General features: G+C 42.9%; 1 protein-coding gene across 2 annotated transcripts; it reads left to right on the top strand.

Annotated features, from left to right (window-relative positions):
- Positions 1–9523: 9523 nt before the first annotated feature.
- Positions 9524–21409, top strand: TLDC2 (TBC/LysM-associated domain containing 2). Of its 2 annotated transcripts, none has more exons than XM_028734844.2 (7): positions 9524–9966; positions 13558–13681; positions 16474–16614; positions 17657–17809; positions 17954–18049; positions 19152–19225; positions 20068–21409. In XM_028734844.2, coding segments are annotated over exons 1-7 (726 nt in total). In that variant the 5' UTR covers positions 9524–9964; the 3' UTR covers positions 20204–21409. The 2 variants fall into 2 exon arrangements, with proteins under 2 accessions (XP_028590677.2, XP_077785316.1); XM_077929190.1 differs by lacking the exon at positions 9524–9966 and adding an exon at positions 10541–10638.
- The last annotated feature ends 1055 nt before the right edge of the window (positions 21410–22464 follow it).

Genomic DNA, 22464 nt, shown 5'->3' with positions numbered 1-22464 from the left:
TGAAGCCATTTTGAGTCTCCCAATGACCTCTGCAATAAGGGAGGCAACTGGGGAAAGCCTTCTTACTGTCTTTTTTGCTTGCAGTTCCTGTCTTAAGGGCATATTTGTGCATGAATAGGGTGAGCCTGTGACCTGGACTCAGGCGCTAAAGTACAGTATTAACCATCAAAAAAAGAATGGCCAGACTGCCCAGGTAATGCAATCAGTATCCCAGCAGACAGGATTTCTGCTGTAGACTGCCTCCTTCTGTATTATGTATGATAGGGATTGGGGGGGTGGGTCTTGGGCTACAGGATGGGCAATTTCCAAAGCCTATATAAGGGATTGCGCATCATTGTTCAGGGTTCTCCTCCCTCCCGTGTGTGGTGAGTGGGGACCCTGTTGCAACAGTTCCTTTAATAACGAACAGGCTTACTAGCCACTTTGCTTCTCAATATACTCTGGTTGGCCTCTGTTACTTTCTCCTACCAATAGGGAAGCCACTTAAGGATCCTATACAGGCTCTGGAATACCCCATAAGGGAAAGGGAGCATTTTCTTCTTATAACAGTGTGATAAGAAGGGAAAGGAGGGTATGATGCAAGCTACCGGACTTAGAGAAGTGTTGGGCACTGGCGGAGGAAGGTGGGTGCGGGGAGTGCGGTATGCACCAGGTGTCAGCCATGAGGGTGGGTGACATTGCCGTGCCGCCACACCCCCACCCCCACCCCGCTCACTGTGCAGGCAGCTCGCTGCGTGGGCCATGAGCCACTAGGGATGATGCTGCCGTGGGTGGCTAGCAGCCTCCCCGACGCTTGCCGCACGGGCAGCAAGCAGCTAAGGATGCTCGCCGTGTGGGCAACTAGCCCTGTCCCCGCGGGCCGGCTAGCCCCCGCCCCCTCACCACTCCGGGTGCCGGGGCAGGTAGCTCCGCCCCTGGTGTTGGGTTCTCAGATGCTATTAGACTGTAACTCTCAACATTCCTGACCATTAACTCAACTGCCTGGGGATGATGGTGTTGGCCATTTACAGTTTAGTAGCGCTGCAGAGAGCTTGCTGGGGAGACCATGCATAACAAGGAACTCAAAAATAAGTTTAACAAGGTTTTAATAACAAAACAAAAACTCCTTTTACACTAAAGATAACAACAACAAACATGACCCAACCACCAACCCATCCCCCAGGGTAATGAGAGAGCTAGGTGCTGCTTCTTATATACTATGCCCAAATGCTGACACAGCTTAATTAACACAACCTAGCAGCACCTGCTATGTTTCACAGCTGCAAGACTGGGTCTCGTTATTTGCCCTGGCCCTTAAAGACATACACAACTTGTGAAACAATAATGAACCTTCACATTTTACAGTGACCATTCAACAGATGGGACTTGTAGTCCGGCAACATTTGGGGACCATAGGTTAAAGAACACCACTGTAGAGCAAATGATTGATGATGGTTCAGTCTTCACACCCCACATGTCATGCACACAAAATATTGACCATATTTTTCCGCCCTGAGCTGCAACAGCTCTAACTTATTAAATCTAATCTTATTCTCTCTATTTTTTTGTGCAGAACCCTTATTTAATGTGCCCCTACCTCTGCTTCACCTTTGTCAAGACAGTCGCTGCTTAGACTGCAACGTGCCACCATCCTCCCTGCCTGTTCTAGTGTGAGCAGCTGGTGCTGGTTAACATGGTTATCTATCATGGAGGCCCCATAAAAGTATTCCTGGACCAATGCCTAATTTATATTGTTTCCAGTTCTTTGGCTTTAAATCTCATGTTTCCATCATTTTACCGTTAGAGAAAGAGCCATTTTTAAATTGGTCCCTGTTTTAACTGGAGTTGTTTAAATACAATGGACTACTTCCCTGAAATAAGCCATGTTTCCTAAATGCTGCTCTGGTTCTCTTCTCCTCCCAGCACAGTAGCATTGCCATGACACCCATTGCCCATCCTACAGTAGTACTTTAATAGTGCATCACTGTGGGGTAGGAGCATGTGAGTGCTCTCTCTACAGGAATCCCAATTTTCCAAAGATTCTGCAATAGCAGCAAAATGACCTTTCTTGGGACAAAACTGCATAAATAAGCTCTCCCGCTGACACAATTCTCGGCTCACTCCAATTCTGCAAGGCGATTATTTGGAGTTACAACAAAGCAAGGAAATTCTAAGGCTCTAAACCCTGTGTGGCTCTTCATTTGGCAACCTTGGACATATTCCCATATCAGTGCTTTTTTTTCTTAAAAAATATGTTTTGGGGTACTCTCATTTTCCTACTCATATTGAAATACTGCCCCTCAGTGAGGCCAAACTTAGATTCACAACATATTTAGGGGTATGTATAACCCTGCGTCCCCCCCAGAAAAAAAGCACCACCCCTAAGCAAGGTTCTTGGTCCCTGATCTTCTGGATGACTTAATATACACGATATGCCATTACAGTGGTACCTCAGGTTACATACGCTTCAGGTTACAGACTCCGCTAACCCAGAAATAGTACCTCAGGTTAAGAACTTTGCTTCAGGATGAGAACAGAAATCGTGCTCCGGCGGCGCAGCAGCAGCAGGAGGCCCCATTAGCTAAAGTGGTTCTTCAGGTTAAAAACAGTTTCAGGTTAAGAACGGACCTCCGGAATGAATTTAGTACTTAACCCGAGGTACCACTATATATTAACTTATGAGCTGTTCATTAAGAAAGTGTTTATCTATAGCACTGTATGCTTTTCCAGACCAAAATAAAAATAAAAATCCAAATGAAAATGTCAAGCACTACCATTCATAACTGAGGTTATGCCATATGTGCAGTACCTACACTCCACAACTTGGCCATGCGACACACCTGAGCAGAGTCCAGCCCCAGTTAAAATACTTTGAAGTTGTACTGAATTCATTAGAAGAGACAGAGACAGACAGAGACAAACAGACAGAAAGAGAGCATGTTTTTAACTCTCTTCTATTGAAACCAGGTGGGACTTCAACTTAACTTTTCCCCGAATCAACCCCATAATGCAGAACATTGGAATAAATGGTTCACTACATAGTTTGATGAAAAAATAATTGCTTTACTATTGGCCAGAGAAGAAACAGCTGCAGGGAGTTTGCTTCCCCTCTGCCAGAAAAAAAATCAGCTCCAACTGCCAGTTTCCATGGAACTGCAAGAAGCAAGGGGGAAAGCCCATCAGACCTCTGCCACCAGCCACAGAACCAAGGACCACCAGATCGTTACACTGCTTCTATTCAAATGAGAACACAAATAAAGTGAAAATCAGCCTGGGTATGGCACATCTCACTATTTCCTTCTGGTTAGGGCTGGGGGGGGGGGGGCATTTGATTCAGATCACATTTAAAAGCGGAACTACATAACCTGCACTTTTCAAAACTATGTGCTAACTGGAACACACTCATCCTGTGAAATCAGCCTTGGCCCTGCGGACAGTAGTCATGATGAGCTCCAGAACTTCAAAAAATCAGCAGTACATTCAATGATATCAATTACAGGCTAGAATGTGACTATCAAGATTAAGCCTAGATTCAGAGGATTTTCAGCTGTGAGCCATTGAGTCTCTTCCATGCTCTTTATGTGAAGAAGAAAAAGCCAAAGAAAGACATTTGTAATGCAAACGAGCAACACAGCCAATATAAACATTGGCTTTAAGCAAAGCAAGCACTCAGATGCAAGCGGTACAAAATTCCTATAACAACAATGAAGAGTCTTGTGGCCCCTTACACACGAACACTTATTCGGGCATAACCTTTCATGAACTAGAATCCATTTCATTGGATGCAACACTCTAGTCCATGAAAAATTATGGCATAATAAGTGTGCTGGTCTTTAAGGTGCTGGAAACTTGTCGTTTCACTGTAGCAGCCTAACAGTCTCAGAATGCAACGAAATTGTTTCTTATGCTGCCATCTAGTGACTGGTTGAAATAAAGACTTGCCCTACACACATTCAGATACTGTAAATAAGATTCAAATAGGATGGTAAAGTGCTGGGACAGTAAAGTTTCAAGATAATAGAGAATAAGTTGATTGCAGGGGGTGTGGGTAGTATTACTACTACTACTACTACTACTACTACTACTACTACTACTGCTATATTTATATTCCACATTTTCTCAAAGGAGTTCACAGTGGTGTACACACTTCTACAACAACCCAGGTTAGGCAGAGAGATAGTGACTGACCCAAAGTTACCCACTGGGCTTCAAGGTTGAGGGGAGATTTGAACCATGGTCTCCCAAGTCAGAGTCCAGGACTCTAACCACTACATCACACTGGCTCTCACGCTGAGGTGGTATAGTCTACTCTATCACCTCAGGATTCTACCATCTCATTCTGCTGCAAGTGTTAAATCAGGTCAAGTCAGACTATGTAGCAAAAGCCAATCTTTGGGATAAATCAAGCCTAAGTTTACTGTTGTCTGAGGGTTGCTACTTCACATGCTATTTTTTAAACCATACATGTTCAACCCAAATGTAGTGCTGGTGCAACAGATGTGTGAATGCAAACATGTTTATCATATAGGCGCTCATCAGGAAATCTAGATTAGCTGTGGCAGCTTGCTAATTGTAAAGTTACTGCCCATCTGGTTTTGCCATACCATAAATTGGCCTTTGATTCTTGATGGCGTGAATCCTGGCATGTCTAGCCATATGCATGCATGCATGTACAAACGCACACGGTGGATTTTATCTTGTGAACTGCCCTGAGATCTTTTGATGATGAGCAGTATATAAATCAATCAATCAATCAATCAATCAAATTTCCTATGGGTAATATCCAGCTAAGTCCTACTCAAGAGCACAACAAACCCCTAGAAACTGATTGACTTAAGTAACCTTCCAAGTCCATGAATTTCAACAGGTCTACTCTGAGTATGTCTAACAGTGGATATCACCCTATGTATTTAATTTGCATGCAGAATACATTTAGGTGATGCTGTTAACAAAATTAATCTTGATTAAAATATGGAATACACTTATGTGTTGATGATTTTTTCTGGAGTGTTGCTAAGAATTATAAGCATTTTAATTCACAAAACTCACCGCATTATTTTATCTCACACTGCATCATCTATCCAGAAAGATTGGATTATACAAACACAGACTTTATAGCAATTCATAAAACACACAGCACATATAATTTAGGCAGCTTGCTGTTGCCACTGTGGTCACCAATAATTGAATTTCAGTACAAATTTACACTCCAGTGGGTAAAATTTAACAAGTGGTGAGGTGCACACAGACTCAAGGAGGTATCTGAAATTAACTGACAGCACAAGCCTACACATGTCTACTCAGAAGTAAGACCCATTGAATTCAAGGAGGCTTACTCCTCGATAAGTGAGTAGAGAACTGCAGCCAAAATGTTTTATTGATTCACAGTGGTAACTACAGAAATGATAGCATGAACTTCAACGATTACATAAAAGAAAATCCATCAAGGCAGGGCAGTGTAATAAACAAAGCAGCACAGTATGAATAAAAGAACAATAATAATCAAGCTGGTGCAATGTGAATGAAAGAACAAAAGCAATTTGAATTAGAATGATGGACAAAGCAACTACTAAAGCAATACATAATAAATTACAAGGACCTACACTGCAGCTTCTTAATACCCATTTAATTTTAAAAGCGTTCTAAATTCTCTGAGCTTGTGGACTCCAATAAGGAGGTTGCAAGCCTTTCTTAGGCGCTAGAGATACCAGGCTGCAAACCAACGTCTGCTTTCACCAAATTGGCCTTGCGGCCACAACAATTGACTTATTTTTTCTGCTTGTTTTTCCTCATTGCACCATCCGTTGCTTTGTGTAACATCTTACCTGATGAAGAGTTCTGGAGAGCAGAAGAGCTAAGCAGCTAAGCACATTTTTGAGACTTCGGGGCTGGTCCTAATAAAGAATTGCCCAACTGTAGGCCTTTAGCTCAGTGGTAGAGCATTCGCTTTGCATGCAGAAGGACTCAGGTAGGGCTGGGAGAGACCCCTGTCTGAAATCCTGAAGAGCCACTGCCAGTCAGTGCAGACAATACTGAATCAGATGGACAAATGGTCAGACTCAGTGTAAGGCAGCTACCTATGTAGCTATGTTTGCTTGAGCTGGGGATGATGGGAGTTGTAGTCCAGCAACGTCTGGAGAACCAAGGTTGAAGAACACTGTCCTAGGACATGGGGAAGGTTGTAGCCACATGTGTACCTGCCACAGTTAGCTGTGCCCGCACACCATGAAAGTACACAGGCCAGTGGCGTAGCGTGGGGGGTGCAGGGGGGGCCGGCCGCACCGGGCGCAACATCTGGGGTTAGGGCAAATCCATAGGTTAGGGGGCGCAAATCCACGGGTTAGGGGGCGCAAATCCACGGGTTAGGGGGCGCAAATTACTTGCCTTGCCCCAGGTGCTGACAACCCACGCTACGCCACTGACACAGGCTGTGCACATACAGTGAACAAGAGTCAACTAAGGAGTCACATCAGTGGAAGCCCTGCCCTTCTACTTGAACAAAGGCTCCTCTCCATCTTCTCTCCTGAAATTGGCTCTGCTGGGGGTTGGAAGAATCCCCAGAACAATACTCAGTGGGGGAGGAGGGATCATTACATTCGGCCAGCCAAAATGTTATATTGAATCCTTAGTGCTATATTGATTCTCTCCTCATAAATGTGAAACACAGGCCTTTCCCTGTTATCCTGAAAACTGTAGGCTACCCTTCACAGAGCTACAATTCCCAGCACCCTTCACAAACTGCAGTTCCCAGGATCCTTTGGGGGAAAGCCGTAAATTGTTATTATTTAAGACTAAATTATTATTATTTAAGCAGCTATCCTATTTTTAAAAGACATCTGAAGGCAGGCCTGTTTAGGGAAGTTTTTAATATTTAATGCTGTATTGTTTTTAACATTCGATTGGGAGCCGCCCAGAGTGGCTGGGGAAACTCAGCCAGATGGGCGGGGTATAAATAATAAATTATTATTATTATAAAAACATTAAATTTAAAGCATTTAAAGTTGTATTTACTGCTGTAACCCACCCCAGAACCTTAGGGTGAAGGGTGGATAATCAATCAAGTGCTTTAAATATATGGTGTGTAGGCATCCTTAATCAAATAAGATAAAGAAACAAATGCAAATTCTTGGCTTCGAATTTGGGTTACCTTAGCGCAAGTTATTATTTGTTGCCCTTAGCATAAGCATATACTGTATGTGAGTTTGTATCCAAGCCGAATGACTGTATATTTTGAAAGTGACCTTGAAGCACTCCCCTACCCAAGGCATACAAATGTTGCTGTGTCCAGGCAAACAACTGCTGTCTCTGTAGACTGAGAATCTCCCAGGTGAGCTCTCTGCACACCTGCACCTGGAAGTGAGTCAGCAGGAACAGAGGCTGCAGCTGGATCCCAGAGAATCCCAGACTCTGTGCCCTGGAATAGGAAACATCACAGGGAACCTCCTGGCAACTGTGCACAGCCCAGACTCCCTGCAGCCTGAAAGTTTAACTGGTGCTCTGGTTACTGCGTTTTCTTGGACGCTAGCAGCAGAAGGTTGAATAAGGGCAAAAGAAAAGGAGGAGGTAATCAGCCACCAAGCAGGAACCAGACTGTCAAGCCAAGGATCAATGTTGGGAGGCAGAACCAGAGAACAAGCCAAGAGTCAGACCCCGTAAAGCAATGGTGGGGAACCTGTTGTTCTCCAAAGTCCTGGACAAAGACCTTTCTCAGCTTTTCTATCTAACCACCCATTATGTGCCTTGTGCGTTCACAACACCTTATAGGTTTGAAGCAATAGAAAGACCTTGGACAGTTTCCCAGAAAGGTGCACGTGCATCTCTTACTGTGTACAGTGGTACCTTGGGTTACAGACGCTTCAGGTTACAGACACTTCAGGTCACAGACGTTTCAGGTTACAGACTCTGCTAACCCATAAATTGTACCTCTGGTTAAGAACTTTGCTTCAGGATAAGAACAGAAATCGGGCGGCGGTGGCACAGCAGTAGCAGGAGGCCTCTTATCTAAAGTGGTGCTTCAGGTTAAGAACAGTTTCAGGTTAAGAACAGACCTCCAGAACGAATTAAGTTCTTAACCCGAGGTACCACTGTATTATAAAATGGGATGGTAAATGACCATAGTCATAACTACAATCTGTCACATGCTTTATCATCCTTATCTTCATCTCCACAACAGGTAGACCCTAAGTATATATACATTCTTAGCTCATCTCTTTCCACAGGCTGACAAAAAATTACAACATGTTTAAAACCAAAATAGAATAATAAACTGTAAAAGCACACACAACAAACACACGCCAAAAAAAGCAAGGAAAAAACTCATGTTATCCTTCGTATCTGTCAGACACACCCCATGTGGAAAACCCTTTGTTTGTGTATATTTTTGCTTCGTATATTAGTTTCTATGAATTAGTTGTTCCATGTGTTGCTGCTATGTCTAGATGTGCACAATATTCTGTAAATTAAAATGCATTATGAACCTGTTCTGTTTCTAGCAAATTGGAAGTCACTGCTAAGATGGTGTAACTAATAGCTATGTCCTTGAATCCTTACCTTCCAGCAGCGTCAAATAATGCATTTTAGGGTACCCAGCAAAGCTATGATGACTCTTTGGGTGGGCAGATACAAAAGAGGACCACAGAAGCAACACCCTCCAAAGCAGGTGTTGGAAGATTCAGGACAGATCACAGGAAGTATTTCTTCAAAGAGCACATAGTTATGCTATGGAACTCACTCCCACAGGAGGCAGTGATGGTACCCAACTTTGATGTCTTTGAAAGACAAATTCCTTGAAGTTAAGCCTATCAGATGGCTACTAGCCAGGACGGATATGCTCTGCAACTGTGGCTGAAGCCTATAGTGCTTCTGAATGCCAGTCGCTAGAAACCACAGGACGGGGATGGCACTCCTGTGCTCAGGTTCGGCTTGCTTGTTTCCCACAAGGCATCTGGTTGGCCGCTGTAAGAACAAGATGCTGGAATAGTTGGGCCTGGCCTGGTCCAGTAGGCTTGTCTAATGTTATCCTGCACGTTTAACAGTTGTGTGGTTTGCAAGGGAGATATAGTTTGCACAAGCTACACCTGTAGAAATTGCATCTTCTGCTCATCTGTGGAAGGTGTTCTCTGGATGTCCTAGGCACCCTGCACCCTGTATTTCCGTCACTTTTTCCTATGATCCACTCCACTTGTCTCCATGGAGAAAGTAAGATTCCCGCTAGCTACCGAATGCAAAAGTGGACAGGGCAAGAAGCACAGCTGCCATAGCTTTGCTTAATGCTTCAAAGCATTTAAAGGCATATAGGCACCATCTCTGCCTGGGAACTTCAACAATGAGAGGAGGAGGAGTGTGTGTGTGTGGCACCGACAAACTTGCCTGATTTATTTATTTCTTAGAAAGAAGGGCTTTATTTTTGTGTGTGTGTATATTCCTGGTCATGAATGAGACTGGCTGTGGGCATTTACTCCATCACATCAACAAGCTTAACAATTTGCGGCCTGATTTACTCAATGAACATCTGTGTTATCATCTACAGATGAGTGATAACTTACTTCAGCCACAAGGGGTGGGTTAGGAGGAAGAAAAGTAGTGTCAGAAAGTTTACAGGCAACACATGCATTGCAACATCATTGTTACAAATAGAAACACTTGCAGCAACCTGACTGTTGATCCCAAAATAATGGGACCCATTGGCTCAAGATGGATGTGTTGAACTTGTACCCTGTGAGTGGCAGGTGAGCAACCGGTCTGCTGGCACAGATTGAGAGAGTTGACAAGGAAGGTGGACTGGATAGAACCAGGTATGTGTTCACAGTCCATATGAACTTTGTGACTATTCAGAGCTGCATTGTTAGTGATGCTTCCCTGAGATTTGCAGGGGATTCCTCAACACCTCTGCTTTAAGCAAGGCAACAACAGAACAGCTGCTTTATATGGGACCTACCCAGCTGTGCTTTGTTAGACGTCTCCCCACAGAACCCTCTTCAGGTAAATGTGAGTATCTTGTAAATAAGTCATTTCAGCTGAGTGCATTTGAGTTTTACCAACCTTCTTACAATAAGATGGAACTGTGTAGCTGTGCCGTCTCTGAGGTGGGGGTATAGGTGAAGTGGAAAAGAAAAATCAGATCTTTGGAAGAAAAGTTTCTACAGGAGGAAGGAGGGTGTGCTGGGAACAGTGGCTATCCTCTGAAAAAAAGAAACATGCTCCTACATGAGCTTGGAGCATCTCAGGTTGGCAAAAAAATCAGTCGTGCAGATAAACCCACAAAAGTTACTAGCTTGCAAAACAGTAGTAATAAATGCTAAGAGGCTAGTAGTAGTAAATGCTAAGAGGCTAGTAGCCTGAGCTTCTTTGGTGGTTGTGGAACAGGCAGCATGGAAATGAAGACCACAGTCTCTTAGCAGGCTAGTCCAAAAAAGAAAATAAAAAAGCACTCTACCAAGTGAATTGGTGGAGGCAGGACAAAGTGACCCATAGCAACCACCCCAGCCTCCACCAACTCACAATATTTTCATGCTGGTTGTGAAAATGGTACTTCCTGTTTCTACATTACAAGTCTGTGAACCAAGCTGTTTCAGAGGCAGGCTACTGTAGCGGTCCTTCTTTCTTACACCACTTCACTCACTCACCTGCATGGAATTCTTGGTCGCCTATAGCTAGCAGGTAAGTTTGTTTGTTTTGTTCATTTTATTTTTATCCTGCCCTTCATCTATCAAGAACTCTGGGTAGTTTGCAACAGCCAAATCCACAAAAACCAAAAACCATAATCACAGCATTATGAATGTAGAAGTTACATGTGCTTTATTTATTTTTAGATAGTGCTGATTCTAATCTTTTAAATAAATACCTTGTAAAACTTTTGCTATTGCTCATTTTAATGCTTTTATATTGTTGACAAACTGCATAGAGTTTGGGGTTGTGTTTTTACATTCAAGCGGTGTATACATTTTGTTAAATAAAATAAATAAAAACCCAGTGAAGGCCAGGGAGAAAAAATATTAATAGTAGCTGTGGTAGTAGTACTAATGCCTAAACTTTAAGTTATCTCCCCAAAGCCTGAATGATAAAAACAACTAAAGCTGGTAATCAAAATATTTCCCATGAGGGTAATAGCCACACTTCCCAAGGCAGGGCAACATGCAGAAGGGCAACAGCTCATTGGTGGAGCATCAGTAGAGTTCCCTGATCACTCCATCTCAAGGATAACATAGAGCTGCAAAAGTTATAGAAAAAGGGAAACCAGTATGATCTAGGGGCTGAAGGACTTTCCTTGCCACAAATAGCCAAAACATATGGGGCTTCTTAATTCAGGGGAATAGACAACATGAGGAGAGCATATCATTTTACAAGAATGATGCATGGTTTGGCAGTGAGGGAAGTCTACTGCCTTCAAGCTCTGCTTATGGTCTAACTGGAAGCAATTGGCTAGCTGCTGTTGGAAGGAGGGGGCTGATCTGATCAGTCTAGCAGGGCTCGTTTGATGTTCTTAGGATGATCTCCTGTGTAAAATTTTAGCACACTTTAGAATGATACTGTGTGTAGATAAGTGAATTTTAGGGGATGTGGCTTACAAACTCTCTCCCATGCCTTGATCCCACAAGGCAGTGATTCCCATGACTCATAAAGCCTGTTAATTTGCATGTTACCATGGTTCTTTTGCATGTCACTTCTACAGTAGCTAATCTTCTAGGAGTTGACAAGCCGCATCTCCTGATGTTGGGGGAGCAGGACCATTCTCGAGTGTAGCCTGCAGTGGGGCAGTTAGGTAATTTTAGACTCTTACTCCGCCGCCACCCCAGCCTTTAGATGGTGATGTGGTTTCCTGCACTTCCTTTCAATGTGATAAACTGCCCCTGCTGAGTTTGAGAACCTTCCTGTTCATTCTGCTGAGTGGGAGCCCTGGACATCTGCTCATAAATCCTGCCATAGTGACACCCATGGCACCTTGCCAGATATTCCTGGGTTAAATGCTTGTGCGGAACACATTTTATTTTAGAGAGCAACTCTGTCATAAGTTGAAGGGTCCAAGACCAATCCAAGACTTCTCATATCTTCCCATATTCTCAGATGCTCCTGAACAGCATCCTTGCTCAACTTCTTCACAAAGAACCACAGTGGCTAATGAAAAACAAGTGTTAAGAAGATTCAGTATCCTTGTAAACTATAGAAAAAGGATGGGGAACTTCATGCCAAGAGGCCAAACACAGTCCTCCAGACCTTTGGGACTCTACCCAGGCCACTACAGTACACTGATTCAGTGTAATGCTTTTTTGACCTCTTGAGCCCTATAATTTGCATGCTGCAGAGCTCCAGTGTGAAATTTCATTTCCCATACTTGTTTTGTAGCAATAAAGGACAGTTGTGTTTGAACGGCCTGCCCCCTCCTGATTTGTTTTCCTGCTACCCCAACACATCACTTTCCTTGAATGGTTTTGCTTGACTCAAATGTGTCCTGCCTTCCTCTGATAATACTTCTTATTTGCCTGGATGCAGGTTACAGAAGAGTACAGGAAAATGTAAAGGAAAATGTCAGGAACTCAGGAAAACGTCAATAACTATTTATTTGCGAGCAACAGGTCAATAAATCAGCATAGCAGCTAGGACTTGCTACATACATTACTAAGGTTCTGACTAGTTGTCACTGAACTATGGAAGGAACCACACCCAAGGAAGGCAGTTTCTATTACAGACCAGGCCTGTTTCTTAAAGAGACAGGATACACTCATCATACACCTGTCATTAACCACCTCGAGTTCTCCTCAGAGCTATAGTTTATGAAGAGCCAATTTCTCTCTTCCACAATTCTAGGACTTTTATCTGTGAAGCCATAGAACAGGGGTGGACAGTCTGAGTTCTCCAGGTGTTTTTGGGTTACAGCTCCCTTCAGCTCCAGCCAGCATGAGCAGTGGTCAGGAATGATGAGAGTTTACTCCAAGATCTGCCAATCTGCTATTGGGTTAAGTTCAAGGATTTCTTACTAATAAAGTTCTATACACCTCAGGACCAAGCATATACTGGTAATTGTGGTGGTTCTGCAGGAGTGTTTCTGCTTGAAGCCCCTATATTATCACAAGCCTGTTCCACAGCTTCTCAGAGCAGCATTCTCAATGTGGCTGCCCTATTTTGTAGAACACCATCCCAGTTGAGAATGAGATGCCAGGCAGCCACTGTTTGTAGTTTCTGGAAACAATTTCGTTTTGACAAGTTTTTCCAACTGGATGGGATGAAAAAGATTAGGTCTCTGGCCTTGCATCTTTTATATGTATTATTTTAAAACCAATCTTCTGAATTTTTTGTGTGTATTGTTTTCAAACCTATTTTGGTTGTTTCTATTGTATAATTATAAATTGCCTTTAAATTTATATGAATGCTGAGACATAAATTAATAAACTAATAAGAGCAATTATCTGGAGGGCCACAAGTTCCCTCGCTACAGATCACTAGATAACTGGAAAAGGCTGTGTGCCACAGGGTTTCATAGTGAGATCTCAGGTGACAATAGCTGTATAGCAATAGAAGAACCTGCTTACTGAGAGAGAATAAAGTACATGCTGTTTATGAATGAGGGTGTGTTCTCCACAGGCAATTGGCAGACACCTGCTCTCCCCTCTTCGACTCACTGCCAGGAAACGGCACGGCTGCCGTGGTCGTGCTTTGGATGATCACAGAAAACATGAAAACTCCACGCTGTCGCTACACTCGTCTGGTATGTACAGCAGTCCTTGCTTCTTGGGTCGGGATAGGGAAGGATAGAGGAGGGAGTAGCTCCAAAGGGCAGGGCAAGAACAAATGGGTGCAAACTGCAGGGCATAAAGTTCATTTCAACTAAACGTTAGCGGAAGCTTCCTAGTGGTAAGAGCTAACAGTTGAGCAGACTGCCTCAGGAGGTGGTCTCCTACCATGGAGCCTGGATGGTCAAATTGTAGAGAAGCAAGACAGATTGAACAAGAGGTTAGACGAGATGACCTCCAAGATCCCTTCCAGGTCTAGAACTCTAGGAAGTGAAACTGCAAGCCATCCTCACTGTACTATGTCCCCCTCCCTGAAACCATCGGGCATCATGGGAGCCTGTTAAGAGTTTAGTGCTACTGGGTTCCTAGGTCCAAAAAGGTATACGTATATCCTAATGGAAAACGGAAACACTGGTCAGTCAACCTCAAAACCAGGCAGCACAGAAATATGTTTGCTTTAGTAGACAACGTGTTACTGAGGAATTTAAATTCCCTCCCTCCTTTCTTTTGGTGCAGAGCAGCATACTTGTATTTCAGATGTTTGGGCTGAGAGTGCCATTGTTTATGTGGTCAAGATAGTGCTACCAGGCAATCCCAGACAGAATCATTCCATACCATTTGTCCAAAGCGGGTTTAATTGATTAATTTGATGAAAAAAGCATCATGTTTGGTTGAGGTTGCCATCACCTTGATTTTGCCTTCAACCTCAAGTTTTGCTTTTAAGCTCAGCTCCTTGGGCTATTTGGTAGACAGTTTTTAATATTCATATCCTTGAAGTGACTTAAGCAAATATATATTCAGGTGGGTGGCAAGCCCAAAAGAAAGGAAGGTAGCAAGAATGTAGGATTTCTACAGAAGTGGGTGGTATATTTCCGCAACCAGGTTGATAAGAGAAAGTATGTGTAATTGCGGAAGCACAAGGGAAAGTTATATTGATAAAAGTGAAGCAGAGGACAAAGAGCAGTGCTGATACCGGGCTTTGTGGTTTTTGCCCAATGCATTGCATTTTCATACTGAGGTGGGTATGTTGCTGCTATTATTTGGCCCAGAAAGGGTATCTACAAACATATCCCACCATTATCTTCCTACACCCTCATCTTCAGTCTGAGTGAGGGCAATAGAAGCAAATAGGGATAACTTACCAGATAACCTTCAGATTGATTTTAAAAGCATACAGTTTTTGCTTCTGTGCAGATGAGATACGATAGCATATGCACATGCTAATAGGATTTTGAGGCCTCTCTACATGTGTTTCTAGGACAGTCGCTTGAGTACACAGATGTCATGCAGGATCATTGTACTTTTAAGATCTACGCACAGAATTTATTTCCTGGACATTAGTACAGTACAGTGATACCTTGGGTTACATACACTTCAGGTTACATACGCTTCGGGTTACAGACTCCGCTAACCCAGAAATATTACCTCGGGTTAAGAACTTTGCTTCAGGATGAGAACAGAAATTGTGCTCCGGCAGCGCAGCAGCAGGGCCCATTAGCTAAAGTGGTGCTTTAGGTTAAGAACAGTTTCGGGTTAAGAACGGACCTCCGGGATGAATTAAGCTCTTAACCCGAGGTACCACTGTATTGGCTATGTAGGACCTTGATAATGTGCAGCAGCCCTCAGGCGAACCACTTTGTACTAAAGCTGGGAAGAAGGCTCACCCCTCCTGAATAGGGATAGAAAGATCCGTCAGTTTTGATTCTCATTTTTCCAATCTTACATTCATTTCTCTGAATTTTTCAGCAGTTTGAGTTTTTTTGTTTTGTTTTTTTAATCCTCACAGAAATTCAGCAGCATTTTAATGTGAATTTCTGCTAATGATCAATTTATTAAATGCAGTTTTTACTAAGGTACACATTTCTGTAAGCAAGTTTCCTTAATAAAATGCATTGTTACATGCGATTTTAACTACCATCTTCATTTATTTATTTTTGCACACTTTCCCTTCATATATGCATTCTTGTAAACATTATTTGGTTGGCGTACTGCATTGCAAAATTCCGAAGGATGATTTTGTTTCAGGTTGCATATTGTTTTGGAAAGTACAAATTTCATAAATTCAGCTTTAAATGTGTACTGAATCTAGTTTCCTCTCTTGCAATTGCAATATTTAATGTCGGAGGAGGGGGAATGGCACAGCAAAGAGCAAACTGTCATTTTACTATGGTGTATTTTCATTAACAGAGTCAAGGCTCCACATTTACATAGTTGACAATTGCAGGGTAGCTGAGTTGCTTTCTGACCTGCCCTAGAGATGCACTAATAGAGCTTTGTATCAAGAATGGAGAACTTGTAGCCCTCCAGATGTTGTTGGACTGCAATTCTCATTATCTCTGGCCATGCTGTCTGAAAGGGGCTGGAGTCCAACAGCATCTGGACTGCTAAGGCTTTAAATGAATCACAGAAGACAATCTACCCTTTTTCTAGTCTCACCCTCTGAAGACACCCGCTGGAACAAAGGATGAAGGGGAGGAGTGGCTGGTTCATTAAACTGATGTTCCTGAGATTAAAATATTGCTTTATTGTGGCCTACATACTGCTGTGCTATTAATTATAAGACTAAGCTTTTAGCAGTCCCATGAGACTAGAGGGAAGGGTAGACTGATTGCCTTCTGCAATTCACTTTGCTTTATCTTTTTGCCTTTATAGTTCTCTCTGAGGAGTATCCTTCTAGTGACGCAACAGACTACGTACTGGGGAAGATTCTGCAACTTAGTTGTTGCCTTATTCATTTCCCATTTAACAGTGTGTGTCCTTTTATCAGCCCAACCTGCTGGAAGAAGCCCTGTCTTCAGAACCTGAGGAGTCTACTGAACCAGAGAACCCAGTCTGGACAAGCACAGAATTTCATGAGCCTGTGCTAAATGGGCAAAGCAACATCCTGCACATAGAAGAAATCCAGAAGGTGAGCCCCCTTCATACTGTGACTCAGCAATTTTCTTTAATGAGTGCTGCTATCACAGTGACTCCCCTGGGTGAGCCCTTTGCCCTTATACATCACTTCCACACATTGTCCTTGGCTAAGGCACACATTATGGAGTATTGCTGACCTCTGTTAACTGGGAAAGCAAGCTTTTGGCAGGAAGGTCTGCTGAAGCCATGTCTCTACAAGGGCCACGAGACCGTTGGCCCCCTTTACAAGGAACAAGTGCAAAGAAGTGAAATTCTCCGGGACAGTCTCAAAACAGTTATTTCCACAGGCTTAGTATTTACTCATGTGAATGCAAAGATTGTAGATGGGGCCAATAACTTAGGGCAGTGGTTCCCAATTAGTTAAGGAATGTGGGGCCCCTGTTTTTCAAAAGCCAAGCCATGGACCCCCTACTTTTGAAAATGTTTTTTATGTGATTGGTGCCACCATATGCTCCAACTTGTCCCAGCGCAAAACTGGGATGTGCATCTTCTGGGCAGCATTCCCATGCGAGAGCATGGGCCCCCAAAATGGGATGTCCTGGACGGTTGATGGGTATGTGCCATGGCCCCGCTTGGTGGGTTACGGGGACCCCCTGGGGTTCGCAGACGACCAGCCGGATACCACTAACTTAGGGTGTATGACCTGTGACCTGAACTACTAAGCAGAAGATATACTGATGAGCTAGTGCAGGTGTGGTAAACCTTTAGCCCTCCAGATGCTGCTAAACTACAACTCCCATTATCTTTGACCATTGGGCCTGCTTGGTGGGTCTGATGGGAGTTGTAGTACAGCAACATTTGGAGGGCCAAAGGTTCCCCACAGATCTACTGGAATAACTTAAGATACATTCCTACGTTGGATAGGTTTAAAGCAAGGATGTGAACTTTGTGGATGTCCAGAGGTTGACGGACTCCCATTCACCCCAGCTAGTATGGCCAATGGGTAAGGATGGAGACATGCAGTCCAATAACATATTTAAGGCCTCAGGGTAGATGGAGGTAAGAAGTGACCTTGTGTATGTGATATCTTTTAGCTTGCACCACACCTCCCTCTACGAGTGACTGGACACCCATGGAACCTCATCTACTGTACAGCAAGGGATGGATTTAGCCTGAAGACTATGTACCGAAGCATGAGTGATTTAGCTTCTCCAGTGTTGTTGATTATCAGAGACACTGAAGGCCAGGTAAGCATAACTAGCTTTGAAACAGGCCAGACTTATCAAGTCTAGCAGAGGGGGGCTGACTGGTTGGGTTCAGTTCACTGCCTACTCTAAATGGCCTTCCTGCTACTTGCAAGTTACAACACATCTCTCTTGCATCCTTTTCAGATATTTGGAGCCTTTTCTTCTACAGCCATTCATGTCAGCAGCTGCTTCTACGGCAATGGAGAAACATTTCTCTTTTCCTTCACCCCACAACTTAAGGTGATTGAAGGGATATCATCCCCCAAGTATGAAAGTTATCGGTGTGTGTTAACAGTATCTGGAGTTATTACCAATTATACAAACGTTGCCTGTCACTGATTTGCCACAGGCTTAAAGTGGTATACCTACAAAGTTTCCAGTATGCACCATTTGGCAATTGGTCTAGTACAGGGATGTTCAACCAGTAGATCGTGATCTACCGGTAGATCCCCGGCTGATCCTGGTAGATCACGGGATCCTTATCGTACAAAATGTTACAGGGAAAAAGACAATAAAATAATGACAATAAAATCACTGCCAGGTTTTTTATACTGGGAGTAGATCAGTCTCTTGGGAACTGGACATGCCTGGTCTAATAAATCAGCCTTCCCCCATACTTCTTTTTATCCTGGCCTTTGATACCCGAGATAGACATTTATAGGACCAACCCTATTCTTACTATAAATGGTTTTACTTGCAAAGGGGACATGCTTGTTTAAAGTTACCCGAGATCTGAAATGGGGCATTAACAGTCAAGGTGCTACTTCAATTGTTTTACACACACACACACACACACACACACACACACACACACACACACAATTCAGTTATAATAAAACATGGAAGATCAACACAAAAGATGCTGGACTGCAAGCAACCATTTGACAATACACTACCGTGTGGATTCTCCAATATATATAGAGTGTATGAAAAGATGACTGTTTCAGAAACAAGGGTGAGCGTGGAAGTCACAATTAAAACACATGGTAGGAAGTGGTAAGCGACCCCTACCAATAAATACTACCAATAAATTCTACTGAACTCAATGAGACTTACACCAGAGCCAATATGCAGACAATTGCCCTGATAGGGAGCTTGTGTATTACGTTGCAATTCTGGCTTCTCATTTTACTTCTGAGTCAAACTTCACAAGAAGTCTGCAAGAGTTTAAGGGGTGGGGTGCTGACACAACATTCAAAATGCTGCCAACTGAACAAGAATATAAAGGTTTCAAGTAAGCATTGGAAAACAAAATAATGATTGTTTTCTCTAGTTGTACAGCTGTGTCTTTTATTCCCAAGATGCTTCTCTCAACCATGTTTTTTCTCTCCTTACTCTCCAGGTATTTAAGTGGACAGGTAAAAACACCTTCTTCATGAAAGGAGATGCAGACTCCCTAGCAATTGGTGGAGGCAGGTATGTGACTGTGAAAGATGTTAGTGGGCGGAAATGGATTTGTTGTGAAGGGAAGGGGTGCTGCAATGCAGTCCCAGTCAGATTATTAACTTTTGAGGATGGTCTCACCGTCAGCATCTCTTTCTGGAGCCTGGGTCCCTCCGCTACTGAATCAGTGGTACAAGTAAAACAAATGCCATCACAGTTCATCTAGAACAGGTTATTCCTCAGAATGTGAGTTATGGTGAAAAGTATTTTTACTTTTTTCTCTTTTAAATTTACCACTATCCACCCCTCACTTATTTCTAGGTTTCATGACATCAAACTGAAGATTCCTCTCCTGTACTTCTTCAGTCATTATGATTTGAGATACCGATTACAAAAAGCCCAATGGTATTTTTGTGTGTGTCCTTTGAGTGGACATAGCTGTCTAGCTTTATTTAGTACACATTATCATCTTGCTCTGTGTCAAGATCTTCCAAGTTACTGTGGACTCTTTTGTATACATGTTGGAAAAAGATGGTTAATCATTGCAGTGGAAAACCAGTTTGGCTGTATGTAGTTCCAAAGCATCTAAATGTATAAATAGAAACTGTGGCAAAATGGTGAGCTCATTGTAAACCCTTTCAGAGCAGGGGAAAGAATTTGAGTAGAAAGGAAGCAATGAGCCCTCTAATCTGGCTCTCACTACAACCCTTCTTCAATCAGCCCAGGCAGCAGAAAGCACGTGCACGTGAGATACCTACAGAGCTGTTGACTCAAATGAGCCAAACCACACTGTATTTCTTATGGATCAGAAGCTTCTTGTGTTCCTCATTCTGCAGAAAGTTAATGCCATGTTTTGCCTTTCCCCTTATTTGCAGTGGCAAATTTGGATTGTGGCTAGATGGAGACCTGAACCATGGAGGAAGTCAGCCCTGCGAGACATTCAACAATGAGACATTATCTCCCAAAGAGGAATTCCTCATCCGAGACCTGGAAGTTTGGGCACTTTCCTAACCCAAAGTGTGTTGGGGGGGGGGGGGGAGGACAAGTCCCCTTCTGCACTGACACTGCAAGTGCCATGGGAACAGGGCTTGGCCAGTCGTCCTGTGGGGGCAGCTTTTCAAATCCCCTTCAATGAACATAAACTTGCTGTAGAGACTCCCTCTGGCTCCGTAGATTGGGATGGAAAAGATGCTGGATTAACCCAGCAATTTCCTCATCTCTTTCTCACCCAACATTAGCAATTTTGCTCCCCACTAACCCGCTTATAGAAAGATGAGCTAAGGATTTTCAGTTAAGCTCGCCTTTTGTACTTCAGGGCAGGTGAAGATCTTGCTGACAGTCATCTTCAGAACTGGTAAGCTATGCAAATATTGGCGGCTGCTTGCCAGGGAAGGATGACCCAAGAGACACTTCACAGCCTTAACCTGTACTTGCCAAATGGCAGACCAGGCAGTAAGCTCCTTGCCCTCCTCCTCGGTTCTCACAGCTCTTGCTAGTGATAGAATTACTTCATATAAGCATTAGAATGCAAGAACTCTGGAGGTGCTTTCAAGTGCACCTTTATCATGTGGTTTTGAGAAGGCCCATCTCTTTGATGCTCAGCAAAGTACCACACTGGTACAGAAGCTAAACACTGAATGGCCTAGTTAGCCACACAGGTACAGCCCACATTGTCATCCTCTGGAGTTAGTACACTTTCCTCAAACCACCCACTAATTTGGCAATAGGAAGCTTTCCACAAGGCTAGTCTTGGCCTCCTAAGTAGCGTTCTACCCATGACATTCAACTCCTGAATGGGCAATTTGCAGGGTTAAAAGAAATTTCCCCAAATGAGAGAGATTTTCCCTTCATAATAGTGTATTCATATACAAAGGTTTGTTGAGCAGTAACCAGTCTACTTTTCCCTCCTTACCCACAATTTAGCTGACTGTGGCCATGGGGGATTTAAGTCTTTCCCTGTTTGGGGGTTTGGGGGGAAGCACTTTATACACAATATTTTGTCTTCATAGCACTTTATACAACAATATTTTGTTTTTGGAAAATGGCATCAACTTCACGTCCTAGCTAACATATTTTGTACATCAACATGTACAGGCCTCTTTGTCACCTATGGGTCACTTTATGTGACATCCCTGACCTCATTTTGTAAATAGATTCATTTTTTTCTCAACTTTTTAAAAAGAGGCCAAGTGATAAATTATTCCTATATGGAAGCACGCAGAAAAACTAATCAGTTAAAAACACTGGTGCAAAGCCATGCACAACTATTTTATTCCAGATGTGTTCACACATGCATGCTGTGACTGAGCAATCAATTGACAACTTGCATGTATTAAACAGCCATAGATAACTCACCTCAGACGGAGCTTAATCGGTTTGGGCGTACTGCTTTTCTATGCAATCTGTACACATTTCATCTAGGAATAATTCAATGCAACGTTCATGCATGTATAAATCAGCTCACTTTTATCATTTAAGAGCTTCTCCTCTTGCTTCTAGAGACTGTGATGTCGCTTATCCATTTCATAGGGACAGGATATTTAAATTGTTCAGATCCAGCATCAGTAACACACTTTGAATAATCTGTAATGTCATCTAGAGATGCCCTTGGATACTCCTCTGGTTAGATATATGATGCAGCAATTCTTTTAACATTGCTTTGAAATATCTGCCTAATGATTTTTAAGTCAATATATGAACAATATGATTTTTTGATAGTGTTAGATGTATAATTAATTATAAAGCAAACAAACCAATCCTTAGATTTCCTCATTAGAGATAGGGCATTGTACATTTCAGAGGTCATGTGACTTCTTCTAGTCAAGGACTACAATCTGTCCAAATTGTTTTGTGCTAAAGTGCTATGCTGAGGTCTAGTAGCATAAATAAAAACTTTTAACAGATGGGAATGTCAGGGGTGTGAGAGAAATGTGGTGTGAAATACTTCAGAACCATTAGGTATGTAGGGAAGGGGTGGAGTAGAGGAGGCCTTATGTTTGTCTTTTAAGCACATAATGAAGACATAAGCCTTTCTGAACATGTATCTCAGCCTAGAAATCCTGAAAGCCGTGATCCTAAGAGAACTAGATACACCTTACATAGTTGCAAGTACTCTTTCACTAAAGAACACTGGAAACTGTAGTTCTGTAAAAGTCACAACAAACTTGTTTTAAAGCAGCTTAAAGTTCTGGTGCAGATGTACTCTCAATCACTGTGAAGCCTCTGACTCAATTTCCTGGCTCTTCAGCAGAAGCTATCCAACTGTTTTCGAA

Source organism: Podarcis muralis, chromosome 5 (genome assembly GCF_964188315.1).
Source record: "Podarcis muralis chromosome 5, rPodMur119.hap1.1, whole genome shotgun sequence".
Lineage (NCBI taxonomy): Eukaryota > Metazoa > Chordata > Lepidosauria > Squamata > Lacertidae > Podarcis > Podarcis muralis.
The sequence above is the reverse complement of the archived record's forward strand: the minus strand, read 5'-3'. Positions and strand labels throughout refer to the sequence as shown.

Excerpts from the sequence above, each read along its gene's own strand:
- TLDC2 (XM_028734844.2), top strand. Across the intron at positions 18,050-19,151 it reads CCTTCACCCCACAACTTAAG|GTATTTAAGTGGACAGGTAA; the intron begins GTGATTGAAGGG and ends CTTACTCTCCAG. Across the intron at positions 19,226-20,067 it reads CTAGCAATTGGTGGAGGCAG|TGGCAAATTTGGATTGTGGC; the intron begins GTATGTGACTGT and ends CCTTATTTGCAG.